We start from the raw sequence: 14,523 nt of genomic DNA, 5'->3' as shown, positions 1-14,523 counted from the left end.
TCCTGAACAAATGTTTCATGACTAGAGCAAAGACTATCTGTAATTAGAAAACACTTTTGACATGTTACAGACATGTCCACAGTTTTGATTGCTCAGGGTCTGAGCGTTTACACCATGACCGATCAGGAGAAAAAGCAAGGAGAAGTCAGCACGCAGCACATACTCTCCAGGCTCTGCGTCCTTTTCCGACATGGTTGGCCCCATAGACTATAATATTTCAGGTCATATAGCTGGGAGGGAAAACGTTGGGGGCAGACTTCTCATGGCTCCTCCTCCTGATTGTTTGCAGTCTTAACACTCCGACCCAGACTAATCAAAACTTATGACGTGGAGGTTCATCCAGGAGAGGAAAGATGACGATTTTTTTTATTTTTTTTTTACAATTATGCATTCATAACCTTACAAAGTACTATAAGAGTGTCATAAGACACAGAGCCAGGAGTAAACAAGCTGTGTGCAGACTTCTCCCAGTTGGTTCTCCTGATCTGTTGCAGTCTGAACACTGAGACAATGACTGATCAATATTTTACAGTATGTCTCTGACACATCAAAATTACTTTTAATGACTGTGCCCATTTAAATCTCATGCCTAATTTAAATCCCCACTAAACTACAGGTGAGCAGAGATCATCTTGCGGTTTAGTATAATATAAAAGTCCATATGGTTTACAGTTACATTTACTAAACTCACCAAATGGATATAGAAGTCTGATGGGCTATTAATATGGCAAACAATGACAAATGCGTCAGTCATATCCTCGGGTAATATTGGATCGGGGTAACGAGTGACTGAGTGGCTAAGTGCAGCAGAAACATTGGCGGGAAACCTTAAAAAAAACAAACAAAAAAAAAAAAACAACAAGGTTAGAAACAGATCTTAAAGAATCTTTAAAGACATACTGTAGATCTGGATCCACATAACTTGTTCAGGTGACTACTGCCCATCACCCACTAGTAGCCACTGTATTTTTTTTTAATAAAGAGCCTTATACAGGGGCGATGATTGCCTGAACAATCATTCCTATAATCATTCATTCTCCAAAAATGTCTCAGCCATCATACAATAAAACACTTGCTTGTTGTGGATTGCATCTTTTATGTGGCATTGAATTTTCATCTGTTGGCAGCACATCCTCTTATGTGCAACCTACAATAAGTGGTTTGTACAATGAATCATTCAGGATCATGAATATAGAAGTATAAGAACAACCATTACCTCTTTAAGCATCACCCTCCGAGTGAAATTCTATTAAAGCTTTCCTCTGTTCTCTATATGTAATGTAAGTACTTACTTTGCCAACTCCAAGAAAACAAGGGCCTCGCGAAGAGACAAGGGCATGTCACTATTGATCTTATTTTCAAAAGGCGTCTTCAAGTCAACAATTAGCTTCCTATGTTCTTCCCGGAAGACTTTCATTGATACACATTTAGCGCCGATCACTTTTAAAACGTGATCTCTAATTTCTTTTCCCCACATGCCGGTCTATAAAAGAAAAAACTAATCTTCATAATCTCTTCATAAATGGGCTGTTCATGGTTTGTTTTTTATTACCTTTTTCAATAGTAATACCATAATACACGGCCCTGTGGATTTTTCCTGATGACATACAACTGTTATATAAAACTCTTAAGCATTCTTGGCACCTCAAGTTAGGCTATGCTTACAACCAATGCGAGACCACTACAAATATTCAAATCACAAATCCTTTATTAAACATATTCAAAAATTAATTAAAAACATATAAATGTATAAGCAGAAATACAGAAGTGGAATGGGTACACCACAGATCCCACCTGGACAATACAATTATAAGGGAAGCACCCTTATAAGGGAATTCCCTTATAATTGTATTGTCCAGGTGGGATCACAATATCCACAATATATAATTTTGGTCTATATAGGATTTATTACAACCAAGGTGAGCCTACCTCTAAGGCTGCAAACTAGTATCCTGCCGTATATAGGTATATAGCATACTGTGCTTTCCTATACCGTGAAAAAGGTATACTAACACATACAAGCTTCATGCACAAGTTTTGAGTCTGCTTTCTGCTAAAGACACAAAAAACTGTATCTAAGCTGTTTAGTCCATCTCCCCCTCCCAACAGAGCTTGTGTAAACAACATCCCTGGTTGGCTGTTTATATTTATGCATATTTAAAAGAAATGGTGCAGATACAGCCTTCCAGGGACTTTGTTTACATCAGTCGTCTTGGAAGGGAGGGGGGAGGAGATGGTTGAGAGAACAGACGGACTGCACTCCTTTATTACAATTTTCTGTTCCTTTAGCACAAAGCAGAAGCTCAGAAGTAGGGGAAGGAGATGAATAGTCTCCAGAAGGGAAGATGATTTAACAAACATTTTACCTAACTGGATAACTACTTTAATTCAGGTATACAGCACAATAAAAGGTAATGGTCTCACCGTCGGGTACAGCAGGTCTCAGGAGCTTACTCGGCCTTACAGCTGTTTGTGTTTACACTTCTGGGTTCAGGTTCAGTGTCACATCACACCAACCATGCACTGAACCAGTGCCTTTTTAAATGGCTGGTAAGACCCGGTCTGGAGTGTAAGGGTCCATTTACACAGAAAGATTATCTGACAGATTATCTGCCAAAGATTTGAAGCCAAAGCCACGAACAGACTATAAACAGAGATCAGGTCATAAAGGAAAGCCTGAGATTTCTCCTGTTTACAAATCCATTCCTGGCTTTGGCTTCAAATCTTTGGCAGATAATCTGTCAGTTAATCTTTCTGTGTAAATGGACCCTAAGAGTTGTCTTTTCCACCCAGGCACTCTGACCCAAACAACAGCAAAACAACTGCTCAGTAACAGAATGTCACTAGCACAATACTAGTGGGTTTTCTATATCACTGAGGCCAGCGACAATGGCACCTACTGCCTTTCTACAATAGGCATGATGCAAAGGAGTGAATATGAGACTCTAATTTTCACACTTATAAAAGCTGTAATGTACATAATATACTGCAAAGAATAAGGCTCAAGTGTCATGTATGAAGGGAAAATGTTTCACTCACCGGACTTTGTGGAACAATATCCAAAGAGCAATGCACAGCAATGGGGGGCATGAACCGTATACTGTCAACTTCAGCTGAACTCAGTTTGATTAAGATTGTATGTAGGTGAGTAACTTTAGTCTCACAGTCGATCACCGAGTTCCTTTTCATGAGACAGCTGCCAGCAAACCTTCAGAAAGAAAACAATAGATGCCCATCTTACTGCTTGGTAAATCATTAAAAAACATACAAGTTTATGTATAAGCTTGTCTGGGAAGCTTACAGATCAAAACACACAGTTCTTGGTCATTTCCCCTATGTTCACGGTCTATAAATGTGATGGCTATGTACTTGAAGCAGTTTGAGCTCATCCTGATATTGTGCTGAATTGGTTTAATGAGAAATTGCATCCCTTAAGCGCCCGTTCACACTGAGCAAAACTTGCGAAATTTCAAGTGGAGCCTATGCCGTGGACGCTGCTTGTAAATTCCGCCTGTCCCATTGATTCAATGGAATTTCTCACGCGCCTCCGCTTTCCGCCCAAAGAATTGACATGTCACTTCTTTGAGCAGAAACGCGGAAGCGGAGGAGCATGCGCTCTCCCACAGACGGGCAATGACACACTGAGATTCCACCTGATTTGCTTAGTATAAACATACCCTTATAATTACAGGCCTAACCAGAAAGATCTCTGTGCTGTCCATCAATATATCTGTACACTGTAAGGGTGCCTTCACACCTAGTGGATCCGCAGATGATCTCATGCTGCGGATTAGCAGCAAGATCCGCTGCGGATCCAGTCCCATTAATTTCTATAGAGCACATACTCGCAGCGAGATTGACATCCCGCTTTGAGTATGTGCTTTAACCCCCTGTTGCCCGCAACCCTGCCACCGAGATCATACATTACCTGCTCTGGCGACGTGGCTGCATGTCAGGCTCCCGGCTCCGGTCCCGCTCAGCACCACTGATTGGATGAGCGGGACCGATGGGAGGCGGGAGCATGACAGCCGCATCGCCAGAGCAGGTAATGTATGATCTTAGCAGCAGGGCTGCAGGCAACAGGGGGTTAAAACACATACGATGTCAATCCCCCTGCGAGTATGTGCTCTATAGAAATTAATGGGACTGGATCCGGTAGGTGTGAAGGCACCCTAATAAAGATCACCTCTACACCATGTTTTTTCCCCCAAATCTAATAAGCCCTGTAGACATGTCACGGGAGAAGTGCTCGAGGGGGTGTACATCTCACCGAGGTTACTGCATACGGTGAGATGGTAAGTCCAGGATGGATCTGTTGCTCAGCAGTGCTATGCTGCTGAGTTGTTATTTATTTTTACCGGGCCTGGATTTACATGGAATGGCAGGTAGGTTTTGGTAATGGGACTTGCCATTCCCTCCCCCCGATCCACTTTGGGTGTTGTGATCAGGTGTGCTCTGATGAGCCTGGAAAAGGTAAAAGCTCTGCAGAGCTGCAGGTGGTTGCTCTCAGCCAGGAGTGATCAGCCTGTGTGTTTGGTGGGAGCTGTGAATACAGACGCTGCTGGAGCTTATATACACCCTGCGGTATCCAGGTGAAAGACGCACTGTTTGTCTAGTGTCAGATAGTTGAAGAAACCTGTTAGTAAGCGCCCAGACGGGCTAAACCTTTTTGTTTGTTTGGTTCTTAAATGCATGGTGTTGCTATATTTCTGTTTGATGGACTGTTTATACTGCTTAAGTCCAAGTCTGCTGTGAACTGTGTCCAAACACACCATCCCCCGGGAAGATCCCTACAGCCCTTATTTGATAATTGGTCTTAACTTGGAAAATTTTCAGTAGCAGTTTATAGCACCTTATCCACATTAAACTTAATCTGCTCTTTCTCTGTGTAAATGAGCACTGTCATTACAAATACATGTTAAGGCTAAGTTCAGACGTTGTATGAGACTGGCCATTCCGTGACCCAGCTAGTTTCAGAGAAGATCATCCCGGCCGGTACTGCAGTACCAGCCGGATGATCTTTAGCGCCGATCGAGGTCGCCGTGCAGCCTCCTCTGAACGCCTCTAATGACGCCAGGGCGTACATTTACACCCTGTGTCGTTAAGGGATTAAGCCTCTAGCTAATAATATATTATCCTCATGTGTTACATAGCTTAGTATCATCTGCAGATATTAAGATTCTATCTTGTAATCCACAAGGTCATTAACAAACATACTGAACTGAAGAGAGCCCCATGCCCCTACTGTGAAGTTCCATCAATAACCACCCTAACCCCAGGTGCAAAACCACTGTCACAATTTTAAGTAAACCAATAACAATATATTTATACAGTATATGATTCCCATTCTGCATGAGTAAACTTACCTTTCTACAACAAAGCTCTCAATACCACCATAGTCGAGTAAGAAGAGTGTTAGACGTGTGATATCTTCCACCTTATATCTTGTTGGACCACAAGGTTTTAGAACACATTTACTCTCCAGAGGAATCAGCTGAATGATATTTCCACGGCACCATTTCTTTTGTTTAATACTCTTGAAAGCGATTATTTCTCCTAGAAAACAGACAACGAAACCCGAAACCCAATACATCTCAGATGTGTATTTCTTACATTTCAATCAGATCTTATAAAAAGTACAGTAAACAGTGTCAATCGTAAAACCATGGACATATTTTCTAGCAGTAGACAATGAAGGTTTCTACTGAAAGACAGCAACCAGATCTTAAAACCACTCAAAATTATAAAAAAAAAAAAAAAAAATAAATCCCTTTACCACTGCATTCATTGGGGAAGATTGTACAGTAAATGCAACACATTAGGGACACAGTACTTTGGGTATAGGCCCCTGCCACGAGGCGGCAACGCTAGGCAGAAAAAAAAGGGGTTGGCAGGTTATACCCTCCTATCCACACTAGGGTAACTAGCCTGTGCAAGAGCAGTAGACAGGTGAGCAACAAAAACACAGACGGCATGGGGATGGGGACCATGACAGAAACAAGACCCCAGATTTAGGGGCCTATTCCACCGAGCGATAATCAACTGAATCGACCCGATTCGGCCGATTATCGCTCCGTGGAATAGAGAGAACGATCAGCCGATGATCGTGTCATCGGCTGATCGTTCATTTAGGTTCAAACCTTAAATCATCAGTCGTCACCCACGCATCGCTACGTGGAATAGCGGGCGGATGCCCATTTCACAGTCATCATACATTACCTGTTCAGGTGCAGGTCTTCTCCTTCTCCCGGTCCCGCGCGGCAGCATCAGCTTTGGAGCGGCCTGTCTGAGCTGACAGAGCGCTCAGCCAATCACTGGCCAGGACAGCGACGGCCAGTGGTTGGCTGAGCGCTCTGTCAGTTCAGTCAGGCCGCTCGCGCTGGACCGGGAGAAGCAGAAGACATGCGCCTGGACAGGTAATGTATGAAACAAGGGCTGCAAGGACATCGATAACGATGTCCCTGCAGCCCTCGCTAACGATTGTCGGGCCGTGGAATAGGCCCAGTAAACGAGCGCAAATCTAGCAGACTGTCTATATTGTACAGTAAGTCCACATTTAATGTAGCATACCGTACAGCACAGACATCTTTGGGGATTATTTCTCAAATGTGATGTGAACAGAGCTTTACTTATAAAAGTTGCAGCGTAACCTGCAGAGCACCAGAGAGTGTAACCTGCAGAGAACATATATCAGTACCTAGCTCCAACACGTCAGAAGGAAGACACTGGCTGCATGAGCGACTAAGTGACATCAGCATCCGGTCAAGCAGGATGAACTGCTTTCGCTGGGAAAAACGTCTGACATAAAAGTTGCAGGGATTTTCCCAATGACTTAGGAATACAAGTTCTTGCGAGACTGCAAAAAAATAAATAAATAATAATTATAAATTATATGTAAGCGGGGCAGGGGATTAAGGACAGGGGTAAAGGGAAAAAGGACTGACCTCTCTTTTGAAAGAATGGAGCACAGGTTCCGGTCATCTTCTGACTCTTCTTGAATCTCTTTGGCTTACCAAGACTGAATTCTGGGAATGGAGTTTACAAAACAATAAATATTATATATAGTACTGACCTTTCAGACCAGTATTTATTGTACATTTTATCACTTAACGAGTCCACAAAAGAGTCCCCCCCCTCCCCAGCAGCAATCTTCTCCTCCCTCTGGTAGTTGACCATATGTTACTTTATACTTAACCTGCACTTTCCTCCAATACTACTACAGAGGCTCCGCTCCTTACTGCTTAGCAGGACAAGAAATGTCTATTGGCTGCCTAATTTCTGGCCGGGGGAAATCTTGGAGGATCGCCGAGGAGGGGGTGGAAATTGAAGCCGGAGGTCAGTTACCTTCCCCGTTCCAGCGCCGATGCCCGGATCACACCGCCCGGTACTCCCGTCTCGCGGCCGCTTCCTGGTCAGAGTTGCTGCATGAGACATCAGGTCTCAAGGCAGCTCTGCCATTCAGTGGCCGAGGCGGGACTCCGCTACAACCGCTGATTGGCAGAGCTGCCTTGAGAAGTCACATTTCATGCGGCAGCTCTGACCAGGAAGTGGCCGCGAGACGGGAGTACCGGGCGGTGTGATCCGGGCACCGGTGCTGGAACGGGGAAGGTAAGTGACCTCTGGCTTCAATTTCCACCCCCTCCCCAGCTATCCACCAAAACACCCCCCGGCCCGGAGTACCCCTTTAAAGAAATCTGCTAGAAACAGACTCTGTATCTGCCTCCTACTAACTTATACCTATTAGCTCACTGTTAGCCGGTGGTATAAAACCTCTTTTAATAATACCTCACTAGCAGCAAAACAAACCAGTTTATTTATGTGTCACTTAATGGTACACACAAGAAACGAAAAAAATTTAGTTAAGGGCACAAACACACTGGGCGTATTGGCAGTGGATCCCCACTGTGAGTATGCCAGCAGCCCGCCCCGTTAACCCCCCCCCCCCCCCCCCCCTGCCGCCGGAGCGTATACATCACCTTCTCCATGCTCCGGATTGCTTTGGGTCTCCCGGTGTCTTCACGTCTCGCTCAGCCAATCACTGAATGGGCAAGCGGGACATGTTGGGAACCCCGAAGCAAGCCAGAGCGTAGAAAAGGGGATGTATGCGCTCCGCCTGGGGGGGGGGGGGGGCGGGGTAACGGGGTGGGCTGCTGGCATACTCGAAGCAGAATGTCCATCCCATAAGTGTCCAGGGCAGGAATCCACAGCAGTACACCCAGTGTGTTTGTTTGTAAACATTAACCCCTTAGCGACCCATGACGTATCTAATACGTCATGGTGCCGCGGGGGGTGTTCAGAGCGGGGTCCCGCCGGGACCCCGCTCTGAACGGCGCTGATCCCGGCTGACACGTGCAGCCGGGCAGTGCCTCTGTTAGCCGGCGCGGGTCCCGTTGCCGCGCCGGCTAATTAAGCACTTCAATGCAGCTGTCAAACCTGACAGCTGCATTGAAGGGCTTCAGACATCACATCCCTGGTGTCTAAAAAATCCCCTCCCCTAATAAAAGTCCAAATCACCCCCCTTTTCCCATTTTATAAATATAAATTAATAAATAAATAAATAAACATATTTAGTATCGCCGCGCGCGTAATCGCCCGAACTATTAATTAATCACATTCCTGATCTCGCACGGTAAACGGCGTCAGCGCAAAAAAATCCCAAAGTGCAAAATTGCGCATTTTTGGTCGCATCAAATGTAATAAAAAGCGATCAAAAAGTCGTATATGCGCAATCAAGGTACCGGTAGAAAGAACGCATCATGGCGCAAAAACTGACACCTCACACAGCCCCATAGACCAAAGGATAAAAGCGCTATAAGCCTGGGAATGGAGCCATTTTAAGTGACATATATTTGTTAACAATGGTTTGAATTTTTTCAGGCCATCCGATACAATATAAGTTATACATGTTATTTTTTTTATTTTTTTTTATTTTTACAATATTTTATTGAAGTTATACATAAATACAAAGTGATAAGAACAATCATAAAATAGATAAACTATGATAAGTCAGTAGACTTATATAAAATTATATAAATAAATATAACAAATCATTAAAACAGACAAAGCAACCAATTATTGCTCTAACATACAATTGAAGTAATATTGTATCATACTATACTTTATATCAAGTACAGGTAAGTACTCCCAGGGTACCTGCAACCATTGCTTTGTGATACCAAGTTGTATTGGAAAATTGTTGCATAACAGAGTTTCTTTCTTCTGTAGACAGAACATTCACTATAAAAAGTTTCCATTTTTTCATGAAAGAAATCGTAAACTTTTCATTACTACGTAGGGTATCAATCATTTCCCAATGAAGTGTTTCTTTGAGATTATCAACCAACTCTGGTATTGTAGGGGATGTAGACTTGAGCCAATGATTTAATAGGCATTTAAGAGCTAACAATAGAGTAAGGTGAACTCCGGGAGGAATAGTCTTTGTGGCTGAGAGAGCCTCACCTCCTTCCGTCACGTCGTGGAACAAATAACAGATTGGATCAAAAGGCAAAGACGTGTCCCAAGTGTTTGTTAGAAAAGATTCTATCAATTTCCAAAATAAGTGAACATGGGGACACAGCCATACACAGTGAAAGAGATCAGCTTTAGATTTAGCACATTTAGGACAGTGTTGTAAATAACCTTCTAGGTGTTGAGTATAAGAGAGATTAAAAGCATATATTGCTTTGTTTAACAGTCGGAAGTGGAGCTCTCTCAGTTTTGTGCTAGGAGTAGCGGTGTGAACGAATTTAATTCCATTTAATAATCGTTGTTCTAATACATTACATTGTAAGTCGTCATACCATTTTTTAACAAATGCCGGGGGGGCACGGTCAAAAGAAATGGAGGAAAGCATTTGGTATATTGGTGACAGGGAAAGTCGTAAGGTCGTTTTGGAGCAAAGAAGGTCAAACGGTCCCGATTTTTCTGCAATTTTTCTGCATAAGTTATACATGTTATATATCATAGTAATCGTAACGACTTGAGGAACATGCATATCAAGTCAGTTTTACCATAGGGTGAACGGCGTAAGTGCAAAACTCCCCGAAATCAAAACAAATGAGTTTTTTTTTCAATTTGACAGCGTAAATGATTTTTTTCCGGTTTCACAACATATTTTATGGAAAAATTATGCCTGTAATTGCAAAGTACAATTGGTTTCGCAAAAAATAAGCGCTCATATACGTCTCTAGGTGAAAAAATGCAAGCGCTATGGACTTTTAAACATAAAATGGAAAAAGCAAAAGCGCAAAAACGAAAATTGGCTTGGACCTTAAGGGGTTAAAGGCATTTCTCAGGCAAAAATTGATTGCCTATCCTCAGGTCACCTGGCTCTCCCACAGTCAACTGCTCAGTGAGGCTGTCGCAGCCAAATCTATACAGCTGGTTACTGCAGCTCAGCTCCAGTTCACCATGCGTAATAAAAGGACAATCTTTTTATGTCCAAGAAACCCCTTAAAATATAAGCTCTTCAGGTCTTACCTAGTTTTTCTTTAGTGCAGTCAAGGGCAGTATTACTTTGAGGCTCCCTGAAGCCTGAAAAGACATGAAAAGGAGGAAAGAAGGGCTTAGAAAAGACCTCTCAGCTATACCTGTAGTCAGGATTAGGGACCGGAGTGATGAGACAATAAGGTTTGGTTATGTTGGTATCTGTCAGCTGATTGGACGGATATGCTGCCACTATGTAGATACAACTGGAATCTCTGAGTAATAATGACAGTAGCTAAAGTAAGATGTGTCTCCACGCAGGTGGAAGCTGTCAAAACGTCTTGGGGAGAAAAAAAAAAGGGAGAGGAAAAGCTAACTGATGCAGAATTAGCGAGAGACATGCATCAGAGTTGTGGAGCACAAAGTTTTGATAAGTATAACATTTATGTGTATAACGGCCACCGCCTTAAAATGGCACGAGAGTTGTGAACAAAAAAAAAATCATAACTCCCATCATGTTTGTTAAAATTGCGGATGACATTCCATCGCCCCTGTTCCCCCGCCCCGAAGAAAGAGGCGTCTTCAGTTACAGCCCCTTACATGACAGCACCTATCACCCACACCTCTATATTATCTGCAACTATTGGACTATCTGCAACTATTTTCGGTCTCGGTCTAGACCTAGGACCGCTGGCACCCACCGTACACAGAGCAGTGCTGCTTACTCTGTCTTGCTTCTATATATATGTATCCTAACAAGTTCTAGGCTAATAGTTTTTCCTACCACAAGATTTTCTAAGAAGTTTTTGTTCTTATAATCTGTGAATTAACTAAATCAAGGTTACCCGAGAGATGAGATGGTGGGGGCTTAGTGATTGGGCATTTTGCCAGAGGTTACTCCTAGGGATGATGCACTAAGCAAAGATGAGTGACTTTGGTTAAAGAGAACCAATCACCTAAAATTTACTATCCCTATTATCAAAGATTCTCTCTCCCTAAGTCTATCTATGAAGATACAGACTGCCTTTGCAGTCTGTATCTTATTCTTTACCTAATTTCTCTTCCTCTGTGCAGTAATGCTGGGCGCCGCCATCTTGATGACGTCACGCTGGAACGCACCGCTGGAACGCACGTGACGTCATCAAGATGGCGGCGGCCGGCATTAATGCACCGGAACAAAGGAGCAGGTAAAGTATAAGATACAGATTGCAAATGCAGTCTGTATCTTTATGAAGTCTATTTATGAAGATACAGACTACATTTGCAGTCTGTATCTTATACTTTACCTGCTCCTTTGTTCCGGTGCAGTAATGCCGGCCGCCGCCATCTTGATGACGTCACGTGCGTTCCAGCGGTGCGTTCCAGAGTGACGTCATCAAGATGGCGGCGCCCGGCATTACTGCACCGGAACAAAGGAGCAGGTAAAGTATAAGATACAGACTGCAAATGCAGTCTGTATCTTCATAAATAGACTTCGGAAAGATACAGACTGCCTTTAAAGTCTGTATCTTATACTTTACCTGATCCTCTGGTCCACCGCTGGAACGCAAGTAACGTATTCAAGATGGCGGCGCGCGGCCTTCCTGCACCGAACAAGAGGATCAGGTAAAGTATAAGATACAGACTGCAAAGGCAGTCTGTATCTTAATAAATAGACAAAATGAAGATACAGACTGCCTTTGCAGTCTGTATCTTATACTTTACCTGATCCTCTGGACCGCTACAGCAAGGCCGGCGCCGCCATCTTGATTTAGTCTTTTGCGTTCCAGCGGTGGAACGCAAGTGACGTCATCAAGATGGCGGTGCCCGGCCTTGCCGCTTTGCATGACGGGAGCTTCCTGTCTCGCGCCGGCTCTTTTGAAAAGAGCCGGCGCGAGATAGGAAAGTAAAAAGTAAATATTTTGAAAACACAGCCAAAAAGTAATGAATTATATTTACAAATATTAATAAAATAAGTAAATACATCTAATTAGGGGGAAAAAAAATTTTGATTTTCATCGATGATTGGTTCTCTTTAAGTCTTATTTTGGTAGAACTTGTAGTATGCCACCCCTTTCATTACAGGGATAAATAATACTACAGAGTATCTATACGAGTATATATTTATGTTTTCATGAGGCTGCTGACTCTTATATAAGAATTATTATACATATGTTTTACATTTCTAGGTGTCTTTTATTTTGTTTTAGTTATTGTGGCACCAGCTTTGTATTAATTCTATCTGAGACTATCTGGGGATAAGATGTTCTATTACTTTTCTTTTTGCTGATATAATTTGTGATGATTATACAAACTATTATAAATATAGTAACCCCATAGTAGAAAGAAACAACACTTGTAAACAAGATTATTGATCAGGAAACTTTTCAATATTAGTAACTGGGAAATTTATTGAGGAGTCTGGGACCTTTAACTGCAACATATAGAGAGGTGAACTAGGAGAAGATCTACACACCTCTGAGACAATCTACACTATATAGTTCCAAAGATAACCCCTATAAGTGAAGTAAGATGTGGGTCAAAACATCTGACTTTCCTATGCACAAGTCCACTCATTGGGGGGGGGGTCATTCACTAGGAATGAACCGTTAAGTAACTGGTGAAAAGGAATGGATGCATTGGGACAGATGGGTGAGGTTCTTTTATAGGGACAGAATAGTGTTCATAGGGGGGATGGTTTTGGAAATAAAGACATGGGTGCTTGCTCACAAGTGGTTGAAAATAAGTGGAGTTTAAAAAAGGAGTTGAAAGAAGGAGTTACAAGTTCTGGTAAGTGCTAATCTCTTTCTTTTTCACTGTTTTTGTTGCACTGAGGATGATGGCTAGCAGGATGGAAGGATTCATTCAGTGCGCAGTCTGCCGCATGTACGCACAACTGGAGCAGGTGTTCCAGGGTGAGTACCGCTGTGACAGATGTGAGCATGTTGCCCATCTAGAAGCTCGAGTTAGAGATCTGGAGAAGCATATTGCAACACTGAGGGAACTTGGCCACCTTGAGAGGGAACTTCGGCTCACTGAGCAGGAAGTTAGTGGGTTAGAGATGGAGGGTGGTGATATAGATCAGGAGGCCCAAGTAAGTAGCTGGGTTAATGTAGTTAGAGGGACCAGTAAGGGATCCAAGAAAAGGAAGGCCACTTCTCCTACTATATGCCCAAGCAAAATTGCCAAGTTAGGTGATGATGCAAGGGCATCCGTGTCAGAAATGGCAGCTCTAGTGGAACCTGTTCTCCCTAACAGCCAGGGGAACAGTCCAACTAGTAGTGGGCGGGATGGTATTGTAGGTAGGCCTAGACAGCTAGTGGTTGTAGGGGATTCTATAATCAGGAAGACGGATAGAATAATTTGTCGCCAAGACCGCCTCAACCGAATGGTTTGCTGTCTCCCTGGTGCCAGGGTTCGGCATGTGGTGGAAAGGGTGGATAAATTACTTGGGGGGGCTGGGGATGACCCAGCTGTCGTGGTCCATGTGGGAACCAATGACAGGATACAAGGTAGGTGGAGGTCTATTAAAAATAATTTTAGAGAACTAGGTGCTAAGTTGAAGGGAAGGACCTCCAAGGTGGTATTCTCTGGAATACTGCCTGTGCCATGCGCATCGCAGGAAAGACAGCGGGAGCTTAGGGAGTTAAATGCATGGCTCAAGTCGTGGTGTAGAGAAGAAGGGTTTGGGTTTTTAGAGCACTGGGCTGACTTTTCATTGGGGTACAATCTGTTTTCCGCAGATAATTTGCACCTTAATGGAAGGGGGTCCGCTGTGCTGGGGGAGAGAATCCTAGAAGGGGTGGAGGGGTTTTTAAACTAGGGATGTGGAGGGAGGACAATGAAGTATGTAATGTAGTGGCAGATAGGTTAGAGAGGGGACAGAACAATGAGGAGGGAGGAGAAGGGTCCTGTGGGGGGAGGATAAGAGCAGTGCATAGGGAGATCCATATGTTGCGGATGAACAGTGAGGATGATTGTAGCCACAGCACAGTAATAAATCCCATTTCTTATAATGAAGCGGTTAAACTCGATGGTAATATAAAGTGTATGGTTACTAATGCCAGAAGTCTAGCCAGCAAGATGGGGGAGCTGGAGGCCTTGGTTCTGGAGGAGTCC

At 43.4% G+C, this 14,523-nt stretch overlaps 1 protein-coding gene across 2 annotated transcripts in view; it reads right to left on the bottom strand.

The window, feature by feature from the left end:
- LOC138792401 (RING finger protein 17-like) overlaps positions 1-14,523 on the bottom strand; it is a 101,858-nt gene that overhangs the window by 45,216 nt on the left and 42,119 nt on the right. For both annotated transcript variants that reach the window (XM_069969771.1, XM_069969772.1), the window contains exons 13-19: positions 10,480-10,533; positions 6,945-7,025; positions 6,698-6,856; positions 5,367-5,556; positions 3,040-3,208; positions 1,293-1,483; positions 692-827 (exon numbers count right to left, since the gene is read on the bottom strand). In XM_069969771.1, coding sequence (XP_069825872.1) covers positions 692-827; positions 1,293-1,483; positions 3,040-3,208; positions 5,367-5,556; positions 6,698-6,856; positions 6,945-7,025; positions 10,480-10,533 — 980 coding nt within the window. The remainder of the gene's footprint in view (positions 1-691; positions 828-1,292; positions 1,484-3,039; positions 3,209-5,366; positions 5,557-6,697; positions 6,857-6,944; positions 7,026-10,479; positions 10,534-14,523) is intronic.

This window comes from Dendropsophus ebraccatus, chromosome 5 (assembly GCF_027789765.1).
Source record: "Dendropsophus ebraccatus isolate aDenEbr1 chromosome 5, aDenEbr1.pat, whole genome shotgun sequence".
Taxonomy (NCBI): domain Eukaryota; kingdom Metazoa; phylum Chordata; class Amphibia; order Anura; family Hylidae; genus Dendropsophus; species Dendropsophus ebraccatus.
Note: the sequence above shows the minus strand (reverse complement) of the source record. Positions and strands in the feature narration are given on the sequence as shown.